Here is a 23699-nt window from a genome sequence, read left to right on the forward strand (position 1 = left end):
GGCGATCAGCCTTCTTGAGGTACTCCCTAGTAATTTTGTTCTGCAAATACTACTACACAGTACAGTCGTACCTTGGTTTCAAACAGCTTAGTTCTCAAAACGTTTTGGCTCCCAAATGCCGCAAACCCAGAAGTGACTGTTCCGGTTTGCGAACTATTTTTAGAAGCTGAACGTCCGACGGGGGCTTCCGAATGGCTGAAGGAGTTTCCTGCAGCCAATTGGAAACCACGCTTTGGTTTCCGAACGTGTTGGAAGTTGAACGGACTAACAGATTCCGTTTGACTACCAAGGTACGGCTGTAAGTGGATGTTAAAGAATCCCCCTCCCCATATGGCAAATGCAAAATGTGAGAACTTTGCAAACGGGTTAAGAATTTCTCCAAAGCCCAAGCATTCAATAAAACTGAGTTCATATCTATTTGCCTAGAATTCTCTTTGCATGTGGGCATATTCACAGGTAAGCTGAGTACAGCATGGCAGCCTAGGCTTTGCTATAGGGTTGACATTGGAGAAAAGCAGGGGTTTGTGCCTTTAGCAGCTGTACGGCTGGCAGAAATTCAATAGGTTAATCCTTTCCAGTTGTTGTTGTTGTTCAGTCGTTCAGTCGTGTCCGACTCTTCATGACCCCATGGACCAGAGCACGCCAGGCACCCCTATCCTCCACTGCCTCCCACAGTTTGGCCAAACTCATGCCAGTCGCTTCGAGAACACTGTCCAACCATCTCATCCTCTGCCGTCCCCTTCTCCTTGTGCCCTCCATCTTTCCCAACATCAGGGTCTTTTCCAGGGAGTCTTCTCTTCTCATGAGGTGGCCAAAGTACTGGAGCCTCAACTTCAGGATCTGTCCTTCTAGTGAGCACTCAGGGCTGATTTCCTTGAGAATGGATAGGTTTGATCTTCTTGCAGTCCATGGGACTCTCAAGAGTCTCCTCCAGCACCATAATTCAAAAGCATCAATTCTTCGGCGATCAGCCTTCTTGATCCTTTCCAGTAGGGAAATGCAATTATGGGAAGATGTGCATTTGTTTGGTTCCAGGCATTTGGAGCAGCCAGCAGAGAGGCAAGTCTTCATTTTAGAAAGTGCCCACCCCTGAAATGTTTTGCAGTGTCTGAACATGTGCAGAGTACATTTTGTCAGCCACTTGCATAATCAGACCTTACTCTCCCCATACTTCTGAAACTATGGTAGAATGCTTCCATCCAAGCTATGGCTTCCGGAGAGGCTCTTTTCAAGCATTAACCCCAAGATGTAGACTTCTCCTCTTAGCATTTTATCCCAGCACTGGATTTAATGCAAAGCAGATGGGTAGCAAAATGCAATTAGCCTCCTAGACACTTGCACAATATAATAATATATAATAAAATCACACTAACCTATTAAAACAGATTTTAAAAGACGAAGGGAAGAGTTAGGTTCACTGAACAGGAAAGCAAGAGTGGAACCCATAATAACAACAACAACATCGTTGAAGCATTTGTATAAAATAAAAGGGATCAGCAAATGCAAATAGGCAACAGATTATTATTAGTATTATTATTAGGAACACAGAGAACCTATTTCACCAAATTGGATCATTTCTGCAAGCCATGTCTGGCAATCTAGAATGAGAAAGGTCTGTGTTGTTTCTCCCGTTCTAGGTTATTATTTGTTCTCCAAGCATCCTGAAGTGCTCTCAAGGCTGTTGCTGTTTTAATTTAAAGTTGATTGAAGCATTTTTGTTGTTATCAAACGCCTAAGCAAATATTTTTACCAGTTGCCTTATTATCTCACCCCATCCTATAAATCCCAACTATTGGAGAGAAAACGATAGCAAGTGTTTGTGTGTTCGTGTTCAGACCAGATACCACTATCATCAGTGCTGACATTGTGTCTCTTAAATCCTAGTCCTTTGCCACCTCTAAATGTTCCTTGATCAAGGTTTCCCTTATTTATTTGTCTATTTCTTCTTCCTCGTTTAAGATAGGCGAATGAATAATGTGCCTGTTTCCTTCCTTCCGGAAGGGCTTTAGCCCTTTGTCCCATCCTATCAACGAACCAACAAATAATTTCCAGGGACCTTGCAGTATGACAGTTTCACGCACAGCATCACCGGAGACTGCAATCGCAGATTTAAGACCCGGCAAACTTTACAGATGGCAGCAGGCTATAATTGCTATGAAGCCCGGCACAATGTTGGAATCATTATGTGCATGACGTTGCTAAATGAATCCTTTTAAAATCATGGCTGAGAGGGATGTGTGTGCCTGGATATAAGAATAGCTGGCCTTTATTTGACGAAGAACTTGGCAGCCTCAGAGCTGATCATCATCCCTGCAAGTCTCCTGTTAAATGGAGGAGTCTGGGACTTTTCTGCAAATGACAGTGTTTGCCCAGCACTGTGATATAAGTTTTTTTTTTTAAAAAAAAAACTGCTCCTTTTCCCTTATGGGGTACCCAAGAGCCCATATAGAATCCTTTTGTAGGTTCTCTATCGGTAGGAGAATATAACAGAGACCAACCAGAAAATTGTTGTTGTTGTTGTTGTTCAGTCGTTCAGTCGTGTCCGACTCTTCGTGCCCCCATGGACCAGAGCATGCCAGGCACACCTATCCTTCACTGCCTTTTGCAGTTTGGCCAAACTCATGTTAGTAGCTTCGAGAACACTGTCCAACCATCTCATCCTCTGTCGTCCCCTTCTCCTTGTGCCCTCCATCTTTCCCAACATCAGGGTCTTTTCTAGGGAGTCTTCTCTTCTCATGAGGTGGCCAAAGAACTGGAGCCTCAACTTCAGGATCTGTCCTTCTAGTGAGCACTCAGGGCTGATTTCTTTGAGAATGGATAGGTTTGATCTTCTTGCAGTCCATGGGACTCTCAAGAGTCTCCTCCAGCACCATAATTCAAAAGCATCAATTCTTCGGCAATCAGCCTTCTTGTACACCTTTAGGTGCCAGACAAAAAATGTTCCTTTTTAACCAGGCCTTTGGTTGACTTGATTGGTATCCTATGACCTTTTAAAATGTGGTTTTTTTGGGGGGGGGTGTTACTGGGTCGTTCTTTTTATTTTGATTATATATTTCGTGGTTTTATATTTTGATTTTGTTCTGTGAACCGCTCCGAGACCTCTGGGTATAGGGTGGTATATAAATTCAATAAATAATAACAATAAGAGAACAAGGGAGGCGTTCGTGGTGAGTTTCGGCACCTCTTTTTCTGGAAAAATAGCTCTGGTAAAATCCAACCCTTTTTAATCTTCGGTGTTCGGCTTGAAATAAGAAATGATAGTAAGACCACTTTACATTGGTCTGCTGTCACCAGCCATTGGTGCTTTTTAAAATATATATATATACAGTAATGCATCTCCAGAGCCAGCCCAAGGCATTTTGATAATTTTCAGTGGGTTGCACTAGTTAAAAGATAGTGATGTGAGGAGCCAAAACTGCACCAGGCTCCTCATATTCAGAACTCTTTATTTTCAGATTACTGACATTCACGGTTATGATCTGTCAGCTGGTCTCACATCCTCTAATCCATGCTGCGTATTTTATTCTGAAAGTATAGAGTCGTGAAGCACTAGCCCAGGGTTGCTGAGAGTAGGATGCTGGGGAAGTTTCCTTCGTTCCGGAATCAAGATCTCTTGTAGGTTACGGAAACAGGTTTAATTATTTTCATAATTGTACCAATTTTTCACTGAAGCATGGCTTGAACTTATATGCATCCTACACTTCTCCTCAAATAATGGTTTTCCTTTCAAAAGCTCACCCCAGGGTAATTCGGTCACATGCATTAGGTCTCTATGGAAATCGGTTTTTCCCCTTTTCCTTTTTTGTATAATTAAGCCTAGCACAGCTTTGCATTTTCCTTCTTTATGCTAAATTAATACCTTTCAGCACGAGGCTCTGGTAAGTGCACTGTTAATTGAAAGCACCTTTATCAATGGAAAGTATTAAGGAGTAATGTCTGCCACCCTAAAAGAGGCAGGGTGCACCCTGTTCTGAAGAGGCCATGCCGCACCCTGGGGTATTAGGTGGGCCTGTCTGAATTCAAGTTAAGCCTCTGACATTCTAGCAAAACCTTGGGTCTGTGCAGCGAAGTAATTCCTATTTAATAAAGTTTATCTTGAAAGGATTGCAAGATAGCAAAGGTCTTGCAAAAAGCTTTGCAGCTCAGTTTCTGCACAACTGATTCAACTTTTGAGCAAAGTGTCGTCTAGTTACCTTATCTCGGAGCTTGACAGTGGGTAGGTGCTGAAGGCTTTGAACGTGGCAGGAAATGAGTGGGAATTTTTGTCCATAGCGAGCCAAAGGAAACGCCACAGTTCCTGCAGCGTTGCACAAGAAACAGCAGGCTTGACGGGACAGAGAGTGAACTACAAATTCGGGTGTAGGAGGAAACACATAGAAAGAAAGTAGGCAGAAAACAGACGGGAAGTACAGGAGAGACGTTTGGCAGATCCTGGGTAAAGGCACTGGCGGAGGCAGAGGGGAGCAGGGGGAGCACACCGCCCCCAGCAGCACGATCCTGGTGGGGTGCCTTCGTGGCTGCCCCCCTGCTGTGCTGGGCACCATGTCCCCAGGATGTGTGCCACGCCCCCGGCACACGCACCAGCCCCGCCCCATCTGCCCTCCACCCCTCGGTGCCGGAGCATGAAGCTCCGCCCCTGGGTAAAGGATGGTTTTTATCAACCTACACTAGTGGCCAAAATTGTGGAAACTTTTTGGAAAAAGTGTATTTCCGAGGTTTGATGACTCAGGAGCTGTGGTCTAAACCACATAGCCTAGTGCTTGCCAATAAGAAGGTTGGTGGTTCGATTCCCTGCAATGGGGTGAGCTCCCATTGTTTGGTCCCTGCTCCTGCCCACCTAGCAGTTCAAAAGCACGTCAAGTGCAAGTAGATAAATAGGTACCACTCCGGCGGGAAGGTAAATGGCGTTTCCGTACACTGCTCTGGTTTCGCCAGAAGTGGCTTAGTCATGCTGGCCACATGACCCAGAAGCTGTATGCCAGCTCCCTCGGCCTATAGAGCGAGATGAGTGCCACAACCCCAGAGTTGTCTGCGACTGGACCTAATGGTCAGGGGTCCCTTTACCTTTAACACCTGATTGGCTTTCTAAACACTCATGCTCATTGGCTACATTCAAATGAAGGAAAGCTACTGCATGCCAACCTAAGCAAGTTGTGCTTCCCTTTTCTGGTTATTTGGCCAGAACTTTTGATAGAATACAGATAACTGAACAAACTTTGTTGCATTACATTCTTCATTAGATTGTCTTACAGTGGTGCCTTGGGTTAAGAACTTAATTCATTCTGGAGGTCCGTTCTTAACCTGAAACTGTTCTTAACCTGAAGCACCACTTTAGCTAATAGGGCCTCCCACTGCCTCTGCGCTGCCAGAGCACAATTTCTGTTCTTATCCTGAAGCAAAGTTCTTAACCTGAAGCATTATTTCTGGGTTAGTGGAGTCTGTAACCTGAAGCGTATGTAACCTGAGGTACCACTGTTTAATGTTATATTACTCCAAAAGAAGTGGTGTTATGAGCCATAAAACCTCAGAGATACACTTTCCCCCCAAAAGGTTTCTACAATTTTGGCCACTAGTGCATGCAAATAAAAAGTCCTGCTGGCTCAGACCACAGGTTTCTCCGGACTAATCCAGCATCCCATTCCCCATGGTGTCTAACCAGAAGCCCAAAAACATGTTCTCAGCCCTTTCTCCTTATATCTTCAGCTATTTGATTTTTTTAAACAAAGACAAAAAGATAAGTTGTTCCTTGATTTAAAAGATACACACACAGGGTCAATGGGCCTTCAGAAATTCCCTAGCTCTTAAAAATTTTAGTCCACTAAGTACCCTCAACAGATATCATAAGGGAACCACTGTTTTATCACCTGTGTTTTATGGAGGCTTGTTCAATGGAAACACAGATGGGAAATAATCAGTATTTATTGTTTGTAAGCCATAGGCCACTGCAAACGGTACAAAAGGAGCAAAGACAAAGCGCGAGTATTTGAACTCCCCAATTCTGCCCTAAAATAATGGCACCCATAGAGTAGCTTTAAAAAAAAAATGATGATGGTAGAAAATTTTACCAGCATTTTAAGGCTTTGGAGAACCATCGGCGCTTTTCCGTTATTGTGATTTTGTATTTGAGCCTTTACGGGGGCTAATCTGCTTTGCACATTGCCTCAAGCCATTTTAAAGAAAGGATTTAGGTATTGTAGAAATAAATAATAATGACTCGGAGGTGAGCTTCTGGATTCTTTGCTGTCTCAACTGTAAAAATAGGGCTATTTGAGGGCTGGCCCTCCTAATCTCATGTTTGCTGTTGCGTGTCTCTACAGATAGCGCTAGCTGAAATACCTAAAAAAAAAAACCTAATTTTTGTGTGCTCTGCTGGGATCATCTATGCTGTCTTGTTGACCTTCAGAGTTCTGGGAACTGATAGCCTCGGATTAATACCATGCAAAGTCTTTTACATCTTCATCATTAGTTTTAATCCAGGCCAGTTAGGAATGAGGCATGAATTACCATTATCATGTTTGGCATGTTAATCAGCTTGACTGCATAGGATTGCAGGCTTAAGGATGAGGTAATCAATCATTGCATTGTCAGGGGGCGCAAAATGTTCAGTGCGTATCATTAATCAGATAAGAGCCGTCTGGAAATAACTCCTGTAAAGTGCAAGCCTATACAGTGTCTACTCAGAAGTAAGTGCCATGGAGTTCAGTGGAGCTTACTCCCATATAAGGATTGCAGCTTTAGCTATCTAGAGAAAACCCATTCTGCAGTTTACACTGTCACTGACTGACTTAGATATGTCAGTATCTTGAATTTAAAGACAGGCATAGGCCATAGGGTTTAAAGTTCAGGCTACAAGGGGAAAGTTGGCCAGTTTGACGCTTTTTAACTTCCACAGTTGGTAGACTTAGCCGTATATTTTCAATATTCAGTGTTTAAACTTTGACACTGTTTCAGATTGGCTCCGGGCAACATGTTATTCAATATTGTCAATTTATTCAAGACTGCCTATTCATTATACCGAATAAAATTATTTGGTAGGTGCTAAGAGATGTGAGGAAGAATGAGAGCCCTTCAAAGGGTTATTGGAGTATTATAGTTGGTTATGCTTTCAATTTCTATAAGTTATGATTATTGCTTGTAAATTTATTCATGATGATCTGATAATGGGGATTTTTGTACACTCGGAGACAATATTTATATTCTACCATATGTGAGGACATGGTTGGTTTTAATAGTGAATGTTGAAATGCTGTGGATTAATTTGTCTATCGAATTAAGAGATATGTTTATATTTTTAATTTAGTTAAAAAGAAAAAAAAATCTAGTCACCAGTAATATACCTTCATCACAAAATCCTTGTTTATTTATAACATTTATGTGTTATAAATAATACATTTATGTGTTGCCCTTTCAAATCAAGTTTGCTGAAGGCATCTTACATATGTTTGTTTTCCCCGCTTTTCCTCCTCCAAAGAGCTTAAGGTATCGTACATGGTTCTGTCTTTCCAGCTTTTATTTTATCTTCACAACAACTCTGTCTTCCCATAATTTTTATTGAGTTTTTCCATAATTATAATTTAAACAAAAGTATACAAAATTTGAGACTTATATATATATATATATATATACACAAATTTGTATGAGTAAAAGTGCTCTTAGGCTCATATCATATACATAGCTTCTTCACAATTTTGTACACAATTTTGTATGTTGTACGTATACTAAACTTATAACTTATACATTTACATAGCTTGTACACAACTTATACAAAGAACAAAAGCTGATCGAGAAGGAGCGCGGGCGATCTCCTGCGGAGAGACCCCAAGCTTTACAGGGGAAAAGGGGTATTGTCAGGGCTGAACAAACCCTGAAACCCGGGACAATAAAGTCCAGGGGACACAGGACATGGCAGCGTCCAGGTGACTCTCCAGCTCGGACACCAGGCTCGTACATCTTCACAACAACTCTGCAAGGCAGGCTAGAATGAGATTAATCAACTAGCGCTATTGTTGGTTTAACAGTAGGGATAATTTCAGTTGGTGGAGTCAAATCTTAATGAGTGGAGGCTGAAAGTCAAGGTCAAAGTTGCTTCATTTAAAAAAAAGATGAATTGGTTATTCATGGGTTTCTGCAATAGGGATTTGAAAAGGAAATATTAATGATTGCCTGTCCATCTAAGCCCATGTGTGCTGGTTTATTCAGAGTCAGAGAGCCTGACCGCATCCTTTTACACCCACAAACATTGATCCTCTATATTATCATGTGAATATTGAAATAATGTAGGGATGCTCGCTGTCCGTTCCCGTCTAAAAATAAGCTGAAATGTTTGTTGCAAGCCTGTCGGGAGAACTATGTTAAACCAATATTCATTATTCGCTGTGGAAAAGCATCAATAGCATCCCTGGTGTAAGCACATTAATTAGCTGGTTGGGAGGCTCGCATTGCGTCAGGGTGAATTTTCCAGTGTGCCTTCCTGAGATACTGTTTATGAAAAGATACAAATAATATTGAAGCATCTCTTCATCTGCACATTGTGATGTCTATAAATAGTTGTTTTCAGCTTCTTCTTGACAAGAGTTTAAATATTCAATATAAGCTTGGAAATATTTTTTAATGAAAAACAGCCGTTGGGGGGTGGGGAGTCGGAGGATTGTTTAAAATTAGAAATAAAAATGTGTTTCCCCTTTCAGTAAGGAAATTATATATTTATTATATGTGTTGATAATTGCAAGTGCACAAGGCTGTGCCCAGGCAATGGTGGTCGAGCCCACAATGTTTTTTCTTAATGGACAAAAGAGGATGGGGCTAAAGTTTCCAACCCTTTCTGGCAGCGCCTTCATGCGTTTAAGGTCTGCACACACACACACACACACACACACACACACAAACACAAATCGGCAATCTAAATAATTTGTTGTTGCTGTTCAGTCGTGTCCGACTCCTCATGACCCCATGGACCAGAGCTCGCCAGGCACGCCTATCCTTCACTGCCTCCTGCAGTTTGGCCAAACTCATGCTAGTCGCTTCGAGAACACTGTCCAACCATCTCATCCTCTGTCATCCCCTTCTCCTTGTGCCCTCCATCTTTCCCAACATCAGGGTCTTTTCCAGAGAGTCTTCTCTTCTCATGAGGTGGCCAAAGTACTGGAGCCTCAACTTCAGGATCTGTCCTTCTAGTGAGCACTCAGGGCCGATTTCCTTGAGAATGGATAGATTTGATCTTCTTGCAGTCCATGGGACTCTCAATCTAAATAATAGCAGAAGTAAATTCTGTTTTGAGAGAAAGGTTCAGCTGTTGAATTCATGCCTTCCATCAAAGGTGCAGGAGCCCTTGCAGGGGCAGAGGAGAAAAAGACAGCACTAAGTTGTACAACTTGGAAAAAGGGGCATCGTTATGCAACAATATTGTGCCCCTTCCCTCTACCCCACTAGGGCCAATATCCACCTGCCATGAAAGGTAGAGCTACTGTTAGATTACTTCCTGGGTGGCTCACATGGCCAGTCTGCTCTTGTTTTTAATGCATACTGCTATTAGAATTGCACTGGGTGGGTTATTGTTTTTGGTTTGATTTTCTATGTTGTGGTCTTGTTGTGAATTGCCCTGAGACCTCCGTGTATAGGGCGGTGTATAAGTTGAATAAATAACAACAACAACAACAACAACAACAACTGTTTGCTTTGCCAGTAAAGAGCAATGTACATTGTTGTTTGGTTTGGCATCTTACACTTTTATTTGCTGCCAGATCCTGAATCTGTTTAAAAGAATTGTGTTTTAATGTTGTAACCCACCGTGGGACCTTGGGGTAAAAGGGCAGGTTAATAATAATAATAATAATAATAATAATAATAATAATAGGAATCAATGTACTGGCAGGCAGGGGTACAGCGGTCAGCATGTGGAGCATCTTCACTTAGCCGTTACGTTAGTTTTACCAGATGCGGCAAAAACCTTTAAGACTTGAGTGGAAGAGGGGATTTCAGCAGTTGCCACAGCAAGCTACTACACCAGACCAAATGGCCTCCCTTCTTCTTCACGGCCTTTCTGATTGGTGGCCGGGATTAGCAGAAGAGGCACCTGTATCGACGGAGATCTGCGTGCAAGAGCTGGCCATTTTGCTCTGAGTAATACCCACCTGGAGCCACTGGTTCGCGTCATTGAGCGATTTCTTGCAATTCCATCAGTCTATGGAGGGTTTGGTCCATTAGGGTGCTGTGTCACCAACCCCAGTCTGCCATTTGCCTGCCTTCTTGCTTCCTCCTCCTCAGTCTCAGTGTTGCCCCTGGCAGAACTCATCGGGGAACAGGATGCAAGTCAAAATCCAAATTAGTTGCCGTTGCCCGTCTGTGGCTTTGACTTCACCTGCTTTTGGCCTTCCTGCCTTCTGCCCTGACAATCCTAACATGCAGCAGTTAGCAGGGCTACAACCCTACAGATATAAATCTTATATACTCAAGATATACCTCTTGTAAGCAAGCTAACAGATTGCCTCACACACTCCTAAAACAGAGGAGGGGGCCTGGCTGGCAGCTGTAGAATGGCACAGTTATTTTTTTCCTCTCCAAATAATACTGAGATGGCTATGTTTGAGGGTGGATCCATTCGAAAGTATCCTCAAGTGTTCAATTCAGTTCTGTTGAAAATTATTTCCTCAGGGTAAAAAAAACTGAGCTTTTCCTTCTCCATCGGTCTCTTGGGGCAGCTACCAAGAGGCTTTATTGAATTTTAGAAGGTGAACACTAAACCAGCTCTTTAACATTTGGCAGATCACAAGGACCGCTGTGCGTTGTTGCTCCACCGTTTCTGTCCGGGACATGCATTTATATGAAAAGGATCGAACAGTTCAGACAGAACACTCAAGTTGTAAATATCTCAAAAAAAAGAAAGAAAATTTAATGAATCTTCTGCTTTCTTGCCCTTACAAGTTATGTACTATAGAAGTCTCACTGTACCTGTATGTTCATAAATGGAAACCATGTTGGCTTGTTGCCCTTTCTTTCTTGGTCCATGGCACACTGGATTGGGGAGGATTTTATGGCTTCAGCTTAGACACTTTTAAGTTGAATTCCCAGGAACTCAAGTCTTAAAAGCTGCATCTCGTACAGTGCAGCCTTGTGCATGTTTGCCCACAAAACTCTCTGGGCTTGCTCCCCGATAAGTGTGCCTAGGATTGTATAGATAACATATGCAGTTTAAGTCCATTTTTTTTTTTTTGCATTTACTCATGTCTATAATTTGAATGGACTAGTTGAGTATGTAATCAATGTACAACTGTTACTTGGAGGTTTTTGTCGCAATTAACTATGTTCAGATAGGGGATCACACTGAAAGCACAAAGGGCCCGTGAGATGAATATTATCCCTTTCATCTAGCAGTTATTTTTTTGGCGAATTTCCTGATGAAAGACAGGGTTTCATAAAACCTACATGCCTGCTCCCTGCCTTCCCATCTGCATTTATCATTCCCCTTATTTGATTGAGTCTCTGATCCTGGATTTGTCTGCATTCGCCTTTATCAAAAGTGTAAGGAAACTTCAATAAGAAGACAATCGGCTGCTCCCCTTGCCAATAATAGCTTTTTTGTTTATCGTGTCTAGATTAGAAGACAGAACACACATTCACCCTCCAGTCCTGACCAGCTGAGGAGAGATGCAGACGGTGACTAGCATCTATCATACTGCATGCTTTGTGATGCTGCAGGCCCCTGAAATAATACATTCTTTCCCCCAGAGAATTCTGGGTACTGTAGTTTACCCCACCCCCAGTGTGAAAATTCCCAGCAACCTTTAGCACACTACAGTACCCAGCATTCTTTTGAGACGGGAAATATACATCGAATGTACTTTAAAAATATAGTGCGGATGCAGCCCAACGAGAATGAAGCAAGTGTTGAGTCTAATTGAGAACAATGGATACGATCCAGCCAAGTCACTGGTTTCCATGGGATGGACGTGCAACACAATCCTAGGCATAGGAGTATAATTCACATTTCCCGCAATATTCAGTGGGACATGCTCTCAGATAGTAAGTGGGAGTAAGATATCCGGCTGCAGTTTTCTTACTGAAATCAATGAGGTGAATTTGCTTCTCCCCCCTGAAATGGAACAAAAACCCTCCCTTCTTCATCCAAATTTCCCCTCACATAAAACAAGTGTCAGTGACTCCCTGAATTTCAGTTTCTCTCTCTCTCTCACACACACACACACACACACACAACCACTTTGCCTGTATACACTTTATACTGAATTTCTGTGTTGTTTTTCTTTTCCTGTTCATCGCTTTCAGTGATAGCTGGGCCTGAGAAGTGACAAATAAATAACTGAAATAACAACAGCAATTTAGGATTCTAATATATTTCACATCTCAGTTTGATTTTAAGGTGCTATGTTGTCTTCAGCAGAGTTTCAAACACGGATGTTCAGTGCAGTTAGTGGGTTGGAGGAAAATCAACAACAAAGTCGCACATACTTAGCCCCAACCATTGACGTCATTGTCAGAGTAATTGTTTCAGCCATAATGCCCAATGGGACTGCTGGTGAGCATTGCATAAGGGCAAGACTGCCAGCGTGCTAGCCTATGGCACTGTTTGAGTGCCCTCGGATTCTCATTGTTCAGATCTAATTAGAGGGCACTGTAATTCAAAATCAATTCATTTCCTGCTGGTTAGTAACTAATTCTCCCATCAGTGTGAGTCAAGAGATTATTTTTGCAGGTTAGAACTTTATTTAAGCTACAGTTGCACCTGAGACCAGCCGTGTGTGCAGGCGATAAACAACAGGCAAGAAGCAGACATCTTTCTCAGCCTGTTGTGTTAGTTAAAAGAAAGGTGCTTTAGTGGAGAGGGGAGGGTCTCACATGGGTGATGCACCGTACCTGAACTCTGCAAAGGCAAAGCCTACCGCAGCAATGGCGCAGAATAGGGCTATTTAACTTAGGTTACAAAATGGTAAAGGGATGCGGGTGGTGCTGTGGTCTAAACCACAGAGCCTAGGGCTTGCTGATCAGAAAGTCAGTGGTTCGAATCCCAGCGACGGGGTGAGCTCCCGTTGCTTGGTCTCTGTTCCTGCCAACCTAGCAGTTTGAAAGCACGTCAAGTGCAAGTAGATAAATAGGTACCGCTCCTGCGGGAAGGTAAACAGCGTTTCCATGTGCTGCTCCGGTTCTCCAGAAGCGGCTTAATCATGCTGGCCACATGACCCGGAAACTGTACGCCGGCACCCTCGGCCAGTAAAGCGAGATTAGCGCCGCAACCCCCGAGTCGTCCACGACTGGACCTAATGGTCAGGGGTCCCTTCACTTTAACCTGACCATTAGGTCCAGTCGCGGACGACTCTGGGGTTGCGGTGCTCATCTCACTCTATAGGCCGAGGGAGCCAGCATTTGTCTGCAGACAGCTTCCAGGTCATGTAAGGACAAAGATGGCTTGCTTAAGCTATGCAGTCTAAGCTTGGAGCATCCATCCTAGACTTTCTTACTGGTAGGGTTTGCATGGTGGAAAGGAGAGGGCAAAAACCCTCCCCAGATGAAAGGTATGTGACCTAGCTAAGCCTGGCAGGACAGCTTATTCTTTGGTCTTAACCTCTTCCTGCATCAATTAGAGTTGATTAATCTTGGTTATATGAGACTGGAGATATCCCCCAGAGGGCAAAGACAACTTCTCCCAGAAAACATATCATAACCCCCTTTCTTTTGAGTACAGTGGTACCTTGGTTCTGGAACTTAATCCGTTCTGGGAGTCCATTCAACTCTCAAAACCATTCAAAAACCAAGGCACAACTTCCAGTTGGCTGCAGGAGCTTCCTGCACTCAAGCAGAAGCCACGTCAGACGTTCAACTTCCGAAAAACGTTCGCAAAGCAGAACATTTACTTCCGGGTTTGTGGCGTTCAGGAGCCGATTTCTTTGACAACTAAGCTGATCAAGAACCAATGTACCACTGTACATGCTTCACTTAATCTAGTGCAGGCCATCAAGTCTAAAGGGGGGCGGGGAATTAGCTTCCTTTCTTTTTTATAATGGGTTGTACAAGCCATGTTTTAGTAGAAGGGAATGCCTTAGAAGAGGCATGAGCAAAGGGAATGATTCTTCTCAGATTTATTTTACTTACTACATTTTCCTATGTTCCGCAATTATTTTAATTATCTCAAAGCATTCTACACTGGCTGCTTCCCATTCATTCTCATGACAGCCATGTGAATTTTCTCACATTTTGGAGAATGTGACTGACCCAAAGTGAGTGCCATGGCTGAATAAGTACTCGAGCCTGGATTTTCCCAGTCCAACTCCAATTCTCCAACTCGGGGGTAGCCAACATGGAAATATCCAGATGTTATTGGGCTAACAGTAAGGTGAAACTGGTAAGACAGAGACTTGGTGGGTGGTTTCTGGACACGTGTCACCTGCTAACATTTTGCATGTCCTAAAAACAGAGAACATGCACGGAAATATGTTTGCAATCCATGATTCGTTTAGGGCATCCACTTTTTCCTTGCAAGATGTCTGTGCAATAAGATAGAAATACAACAGATGCAGCTTCTTTAGTATGACAATGAAGGGCAGGTGGTGGAAACTTCACCTGTTGAATTTGCACCATTCATGTGGCTGTTTAAGAGTTTGGTAATCATCCAGAAACAGAAAGCTGCACCCAATCTACAGCTAACACAAGAGAAAAATATTGTAAGGGGTGGAAGGTTGGGTCTTAAGTTTAGACAACATCTTCTGAGCTTAACAACACATCTTCACAAGTAGGCCTATTCTCTTTCTGCAGGTCTTTCCAGGGATGATAGATAAGTTTTCCTCTCTCTTCAGAAGTTCAAAAAAAGTTCAGCTATTTTCTAAAAATGAAACCTATGGGGGTCCCCCCCCCAAGCACCTTGTTTTTGCTGTGAACTAGTTTGCTGTGAACCAGTTCTGGAAAAAAGGACCTCATTCTCAGGGAAAATATTTACTTCTTGTTGTTTGAATCCTGGAATGATTATGGTCTGGGTGGTCTCAGAAATTTAATTTCTGCAACTTGGTACTGTATGATCATAACACATTTTCTTCAGAAGGATAGAATTTCAAACCTATTTTATTCAAAATATTGCACACACAAGCCAACAGATTTAGAGGAGTCGTTGCAACTTGATTTTATAGAGTGTAATCATTAACATGTTAGCAGTTCCTGTAGAAAATCTAATTCATTAAAGCATTTTCTGTAGAAAAAAACCAATGGCTTTTTCTTCTTCTCCCAGTAGAAGTGTGACTTTTAAGCACGACAGGTAGTAGTTTAATCATGTCAGCATTATTTAAACACATGGCTTTTGTTCATTAATTAGTGCGGCTTCCAGCTTTGCTTAGTTTTACTGTGTAGTTTGGCTGCTTGTGATTAAAAAAAATAAAATGTGGCATCACGTGCTGCTAGATGGTAAGCCCAGTCCAATAATCCTCAGTCTGCTCATCTTGTTAGTGGGGTGGGCCAAGTTGGATCCGCCCTTTCATATATAGGTATTACACGGGATGCATAGCCTTAATAGAAAAGCAGTGCAACAAACAGTAAACTGTGGACAGCCGATGTTTACAGATGCAAACCCCATGTACTTCGTTCAGCATCTGAGATCCCACTATGGGTCTCTTCCCTTCCCTAACCAAGGTTTTTTGTAGTGGGACTCCAAATTCCATCACTCCCAGTCGGCATGGCCAATGATCAGGGAAGATGGAAGATCATCGGAAGGGCCAGTGTTTCCCAACTCCAGCTCAACTGTTGACCTCTCTGAATTCCCCAATAAAAGAACAGCAGGATCGACACTTTAAAACAGACTCATCCCTTTTATACCCATGTTTAAGACATTAGGAATCCCCAGGCTAATCGGACTCCTAGGCACAGAGTGTTTGGATACGAGCAAGATATATTCCACGTATAGTGTGGACCATCCTCCGAGGCAGACTCAGCCGGTAGTGAAACCACCAATTTCCACTTTGTGTGAATGTTTGCGCCGAAAGATAGCAAGATACAAAATCATTTCCAGCTCACTTGGAAGTATTTCCGAGTTGATTAAGAGAATTATCTCAGTTGGCAGTTTTTTGTTTGTTTTAAGAAGGATAGGGAAATTACCTACCGATTGATTTTTCTTGTGGAAACTTAATCGCAGGTATCGGTGTGTCAATGCAGATGTGAATATGTTATTTATAAGAGTGAGCAAAAAAATTAATTGGAAGAGTATTTTTTACACCAGTGTTTTTCAACCTTTTTTGGGCAAAGGCACACTTGTTTCATGAAAAAAATCACGAGGCACACTACCATTAGAAAATGTTAAAAAATTTAACTCTGTGCTTATATTGACTATATATAAAGTAATTCTCTTGAATTTTTCAATTTTTCCCACGGCACACCAGGCAACATCTCGCGGCACACTAGTGTGCCGCGGAACAGTGGTTGAAAAACACTGTTTTACACAATCCCAGTATTGGGGGTGGGTGGATCCCACTCTAGGTTCAGGAATCAGCTATGAGATAAAAAACCAAAGGTTTATTGTTGTTACACCTGAAACAGGAAGACTTCATTTTTCACTGAGAGCATTTGAGATGCTCGTCATTAGATATTTCCCCGCCTGCTATACCACATGGCATTCCAACTTTCCCAGTTTAATGTTAGTGCACATGAGCAGGATTAAAAATGAACCTGTTTTGTTTAAGCACAGCCCAGCTCTTCGGCTTCCCTGTTTTCTACTCTCTCTCTCTCTCGCCAGAAGTGAGGGAAAGCTGCAGGCAGGAACGATTAGAACAGGAATGGGGAACCTGTACCCCTTCAGGTGTGTCTCTCTTGTAGGAAACATAAACTCTTTTTAGGCATTCTGCGTTTTCCAATTTTTGGGCTACAGCTTCCAGCATCCCTGATCATTGCCCATGCTGACTGGGGCTGATGGGAAGATTAGTCTGGGAACATCTGGAGGGCCACCGGGCCCCTATCCTTGAGTTAGGGAATACTTGAAAGGCAGGCAACACAATTGCCATCTCTCTTCCTGACAGGGGCCTCAGTGACTTTAACAGCTGCACGGCGGGCAGAAAATTGAAACTCGGGACAGCATTTCCTCTCATGAGGATGCCGCGGCAGAAAAGGCTACGTCTGTTGACGTTCTGCCTGCCATATGGTTCTTCATGGCACACAACTTTGGGGGAGTTGTGGTAACTCTGCATGACAGTCTTCTGCCTATTTCGCTGGATTCACATATTCCGTTTACAGCTCTCCGCAGAGTTGCGAAGGAAACCTTCAAAAGTGTAAGAAGTAGTATCTCGTATCAGTTTGAGCCTATGCACACGGGCGGCAACAGAGCCCGAGGTGTTATTTTATTTCAGCAAGTACTCCTTCTGGTGCTAATATTACATGTCAACATGCCTTGGCTTTTCATTATCAGCTTGAATGGAGCCAGCAGCAAACTACTCTTAAGCACAACTCCCAGCCCCAAAGAGTTGGGGTAAGAATTACCCGTCCCTAGAAGGGCTCCCAGGCCATTTCCCCATATGAGGCCCAGTGCAGGGTGAGCCTATTCATTAAAACAGTGTTTTTCAACCACTGTTCCGTGGCACACTAGTGTGCCGCGAGATGTTGCCTGGTGTGCCGTGGGAAAAATTACTTTATATATAGTCAATATAGGCACAGAGTTAATTTTTTTTAACATTTTCTAATGGTGGTGTGCCTCGTGATTTTTTTCATGAAACAAGTGTGCCTTTGCCCAAAAAAGGTTGAAAAACACTGCATTAAAACAAGGCAATGCCCAGGTCTGTTAACTCATTCAGAGATGCAACAGGACAGTGTCTTCTGAGTCTGTGCACTGGGAATTGTTCAGTCACATCTGCAGCAGAAATGGGACAGACATACCCACCCTCCAAACTGGGAGGAAAGACGACAGAGCAGCTTCACCTTACTTATTTAGCTCTTTTATATTCCACTTTTCCTCCAGTCCAGGTTGTTCCTCTCCCGCCCCTTTTTATCTCCCTCGTAGATTTGAGCCGATAGGTACTGACTGGCTCAAAGCAAGGGCCCATCTGCACTAGACATTAAAAGCAGTATCATGCCACATTAAACAGTCATGGCTTCCGCTCCAGAGAAGAACTGGAACCATAGTTGGTTAAGGGTTCTGAGAGTATTGCCCTCGTGGAACTACAGCTTCCCAGAGTTCCATGAATACAAACTGTTAAATCACTCTTGAGCACTGTAGGAAAATAGGGGTTGCCTAACTTTCACTACCCTTAACCAGCCACAGTTCCCAGAATTCTCTGAGGGAAAGCCACAGCTGATACCGCTTTAAATGTGTACAGCATATGGGACCCCAGGGAGGTGCACAGTTGAAACTCGGACTCCCAATTCCTACCCCAATGCTCTAACCACTACCCCACACTGTCACCGACACACAGGAAGAATTGCACATATTTTTAAGTTCCCATTGCTACATTACAGAGCTAGTTACAAAATGATTTGCCCTCTTTTTCCTGCCCCCCTCCCCAATAGGAGAATGACCTAATTATATCTCCCCCTGGGCCGGACCTACAGTGCATGCACATTCACTCTCTGATGCAAGATTAACTAGTTCTAGGTATACCTACGCATTAACTACAATGCGTCGTGTGCTACTTTGGTGGCCATTTTGATGAATGTTCTTAGTCCTGGCATCCCTCTGCCTGCTTCTCCTCATCCCATCGCAACTAATTATGGTGTACAAGAGAACACCTTAATACGGGGCATCAAAATAAAGCTGGCATTTGGGGCCACGACTGACTGAATCAAAAGTTTTGCTTTCGCCAGGTTGCCTCCATCTTGTCCCCAATTTTGTCCCCATCTTCTCTAACTGCCTAGCTGACAAGGGTTGGAAATCAAGGACAGGGAAAGGTCAAAATCACCTTTTCTCTCTCTCTCTCTCTCCCGCCTGTCTGGTCTTTTGGCTCGCTCTCTTTATCCCGAGTTCCTCCTCCGTCTTGTTCCAGCTTGGATTCAGCCTTGGCTCGCTGCTATCCAAACACACAATCTCCCTCCCTTTTAAGAATAGCCTTTTATTTGCTCTATTAATAAAGCACCCTTTTCTGGCAATGCATTGATCTCTGCTGTGTTTTCCCTCCCAAGGAACTCTACAAGGACAATCCACTGTCCAAACCAAAGATCCTAACGCTACCCACACTGTGCTAATTTATAAATCTTTCTAGGTTTCAGGCCGGCTCTGCTGGATTGTCTTTTCGGCAGAAACAGAGCCAGAAAGGCCACATAGCAAGGAGGTTTTCCTAGCAGCAGGTCTAACTTCCTTCTGTCAAGTCTTTTTTCCTGAAGGGTTTACTTCCTGAACAGAAATAGGTTTCAGACATGCATAGTCACGTGTCGTGAGCATTGTTGCGTACTATGAATTTTTTAAAAAAATGTATGTATTTTTAAAATGTGCTGGGGTGTGTGTGTATGAAAGAAGAGACAGCAAACCCGAGGAAATTGAAACTACTCTTTCCCCTCATAATTAGAATTTCCAGGTTTTGGTTTGGAGGTTTTATGGCTAACCTGACCCAAAATACCCACCAACCCCACTCACACAAGAAACCAAAGATCACCACAGCCAACCACAAACGAACAACCACTTCCCAAGCCAACTCCGACCTCTCTCACCGCCAAACGGGCACAAGCAAACAACAGAGAACCTACATAAACAATGCTGACACCAAACCCTACTCATATCAAGTAAAAAAGAAACAGTCACCCCACCCCACCTACCTCCCCGTCCCACCCACTTCTTCCCCCCTTCCCCCCTTTTCTTTTCTAATGTCTCACCAACACAGACTTATAAAAATGTTATATGGAAAAATTTGAGAGAGACATTGTACTACCTTTGAAAATCTTTTATATATATATATATAATTAGAATTTCCACCATGCCAAAGTGCATCCTTGTTAGAAACATTGGGCACCCGTGAAGTGTTTGCTTTAAATGAAAACCACAAATATGGGAGTGGCATCAGCCTGGTGTGCATGCCATGCTGGCCAAACCGTGCCTTTGTGCAGATGTGTTAGGATCCTGTGCTCCTTTCCCAGTCCTGCTGCGCTATCAAGGCTAAGCAATAGCTTGATTGCTCCAGGTCGTCCTAATATAAAGGAATGGACAAAATGAGACCGGACAGGCAGAAATGGCAAAGGAGAATAAATACAACGTTCCGTTCTCCCTTTGGATAGCCAATATGTAGGCACCCATGAAATTCAATGCTACAGAAGGTCAGACAGACACACTTTCGTCTTCATTTCATAAATGGACAATTTCATGGTTATTAGAATTCATAACTAAGGCCAAAAGGAAAGGGGAAAAAAAAAGAGAAATGCAGTCCTGATGAAAGCCAATAAGTCTCATGCTTCATGGCATAAGATGACAGCAGCTGGAAATAGCTAATTCTGTTTGATTTATAATATTATAAATTCTGCAGGCGCTTTATAGAATTAAGAGCCAAGATGTCATCTTCAAAGGGACCCAAGGCTACAGACTCAGAAATAGCTTCATTGATGTCAGCTGAGTTACAATGGTGTCCAATGGGCAAGAGAGTGAAGCACTGAAAAAAACCAAATATTCCAGTAGGGCCAGGGGTGCTTAAGGCCTGGCTCTTACCATGCATTTTATACTTCAACACACAAAGGTAATAATACAGAGGTTTACATTGCCTCCTAATACTTTCATTTGTGTTTAATTTTGCAGTTCTTCCCCTACGGAGATGCTTCAAAGTTTGCCCAACATGCCTTTAGAACCTTTGATAAGAACGGCGATGGAACCATTGACTTCAGAGAATTTATTTGTGCACTATCTATCACCTCAAGGGGTAGTTTTGAACAGAAACTAAACTGGGCCTTCAATATGTATGACTTAGATGGAGATGGAAAAATCACAAGAGTGGAGATGCTGGAAATTATAGAGGTGAGATTTTGCACACATCATCATAGAACCGTAGAGCTGGAAGGGGCCCCAAGGATCATCTAGCCCAACCCCTTGCAATGCAGGACTGTGCAGCTGTCCCATACCAGGGATTGAACCTGCAACCTTGCCATTATCAGCACTAAGCAACTGACCTATCCAGGCTGAATGAACATTGAAATCCAGTTTCCCTTTTCGAAAAGAATGGGGAAATTATATGACATATATAGACAAGATGTGTATAGTAGATTAATATGGAATTAAACCTCATAACGGGAAGAGAAATTTAGTAAATGGAAATAGAACGGAAAGGTAATTGGTAGATGTTTGGAAAAAGGAAACAATCTGTGTATATTTTGTGAACATTAGATGTATAAGCTTGAGAGATTAGTTAATATATTATGGAAATTGGACAAGAATGTGAAATTTAAAGATTGATTTAAAGAAGACAGAATATGGAAGATTGGAAGTCGATATTAGATACAGAATATAAGTTACTTTATGTAATTACCAGATGTAATTATATGTGTATATTAAAATCAATAAAAATTATTGGGGGGGGGGCAAGAAATCCAGTTTCCAGTATTCTGTCACATGTGACTAAAAAACAGCTTTTAAAAAAGAAAACCATTCTGTGATACCTTTGTGGGTAAACTGCCATTCCTAAGCATATGTACTTCTAAAGTAGAGTAGACATTAAATTCAGTGACCTTCTAGTTGAGGAGCAGAGAGTTGTAGCCTAAATAAATTTAACACAGGATGAGGGTAAGAAGATAAGAGCAGGTCTGACCCACAGTAACTGGCAATGCCAAATGTAGGGCATAGTCTATGAGTGTCACTGAGTGCACTTCTTAATTTTGTCCTATATACCTGAAATCATTAAGTCCCATGAGAAATAGTAAAATGCTTCTGCAATAACTGCAAAACTTGCTCTCTATTCCTGGCCCTCTCTGGCAGATGCACCCCCAGTAGTTCTCTCACTGTAGCCTTCCCAATTCCAAAAGCCAAATGTTGAGCACCCCCTAGACATTATTTCTAGTGGTTTGTGAACTTCGCTGCAGAATCGCAGGTGCTCATGCAAGATTCTCACTAGCTTATGAACACTATGTAGCAAACATGAAAATACTCTTGTAGTATAGCAGTTCAGCCTCACATAATGCATTTCATGTTTCCTGCTTAACTCTCTAGTTAAAATCCTTTAAATTTAAAAATGCAAGACGGTGCAATTTAAAGTTAAGTTGCAATGCTATACCTGTTTACTAGTAAATAAGTGCCACTGAACTCAACAGGGCTTGCCTCTGAGTTGATACCGTGTTTCAAAAGGCTAATGGTGCTGGACCTTATGTTTATGAACTTTTCTTTCTTTCTCTTTCTCCTCAAGGCCATTTATAAAATGGTGGGCACTGTGATAATGATGAAAATGAATGAAGATGGCCTCACACCGGAGCAAAGAGTGGATAAGATTTTCAGCAAGATGGATAAGAACCATGACGACCAGATCACACTGGATGAATTCAAAGAAGCTGCAAAGAGCGACCCTTCCATTGTATTACTCCTGCAGTGTGACATTCAGAAATGAGCTCATGTAAAAATGCTTTCATGGACTGCACAGAAATTTAAATGTTCCATTCAGTTTGCAGCTATTTCCACACATACACACACACACACACACAAAACAAACAAACAAACAAAATTGCTTGGACTACCTATCAATGGACTTGCTTCTTGTGTTTGAAACACTTGTGTGCATGAGAATGTCAATTGCTACAGAATTTTAAAAGTATATATTATAAGAAAAAAAATGCCACGATGTGATGTGTGCAGTGTCATTTCATGAGTCTTATTCCTCCGATGCCTGTGCAGCATTTCCATGCTGCAATGAACTATATACTATTTATTGTTCATGTTTTACTGATGCTAGTTGTATGTCTCCTAAACTGGGTAATGTTAGTGACACTGAAAACCCCATGGTAGTGTAAACTGTTCATTAGCAAACATGACACCCTTCTGCTGTATGTAGTGGACAGACAGAGGGGAAGCTCCTCAGTTCTTGAGTCTGGTCCAGACATGTGCTTGTACTGTCAGTGAATATTAATGTATTCATTTGCATGACTTTTAGGTTTGCCTTAATTCTTACCTCATTTGCATCCTTTCAACCAGACGAAAAAAAAAGAGAGCTATGTCAGAGGAATGAAGTATATGATGAAACCTTCTTTAAAAAGCTAACCCTGCTAAAGTGTTCCCTAAATTGAAAGTTAACATATAAATATATATAATATAAATATATATAAAAACACATTTAAAATACTGTTTTACTGGAAGTTTAAAAACGTTTTGTTGGGAGTGTATTAATTTCTGCTTGAAGTTTTCATAAGCTTCCAAAGAGGTTGAAATCAATGTCCCGAAATAAATTTATAACATTTGACTTCTCCTTTGTTTTCTTTTACATGAACAATTTGTCTGTCTTTGGCGGAGGGCACCACTGCGGCTTGCTGTGATTTATAGACTAGTCCACAAAGAAGCCTGTAGAACATTTGGATTTTGAGGCATTTGGGTCCCACAGAAGAAAGCAGAAGTATGGCTGCAAGCTTCAGCGTTTATGTTCCATTAAAATCACTGAGTTACTTCCAAGGTGTATGAGTAACTTTAACAACCCTGTGCGTTTCTGCTGAGAAATCAATCCAGTAAGATTTACTCCCAGGAAAGTGCTACAGGATTGCAACCTAGATAACTTAGATAATACCAAAGTACCGGTATATCAGTGTAGCTGAACCGTGGACCAGGTAAGGCCTATCACACA

At 42.3% G+C, this 23699-nt stretch overlaps 1 protein-coding gene across 2 annotated transcripts in view; it reads left to right on the forward strand.

Moving 5' to 3' along the window:
- The window catches only part of VSNL1 (visinin like 1), a 56600-nt gene extending 33539 nt beyond the window's left edge, over positions 1–23061 (forward strand). For both annotated transcript variants that reach the window (XM_033142903.1, XM_033142901.1), the window contains exons 3-4: positions 20687–20902; positions 22281–23061. In XM_033142903.1, the coding sequence (XP_032998794.1) occupies positions 20687–20902; positions 22281–22478 (414 nt within the window). In that variant the 3' untranslated portion in view covers positions 22479–23061. The remainder of the gene's footprint in view (positions 1–20686; positions 20903–22280) is intronic.
- The last annotated feature ends 638 nt before the right edge of the window (positions 23062–23699 follow it).

This window comes from Lacerta agilis, chromosome 3 (assembly GCF_009819535.1).
Source record: "Lacerta agilis isolate rLacAgi1 chromosome 3, rLacAgi1.pri, whole genome shotgun sequence".
In the NCBI taxonomy this organism is placed as follows: domain Eukaryota; kingdom Metazoa; phylum Chordata; class Lepidosauria; order Squamata; family Lacertidae; genus Lacerta; species Lacerta agilis.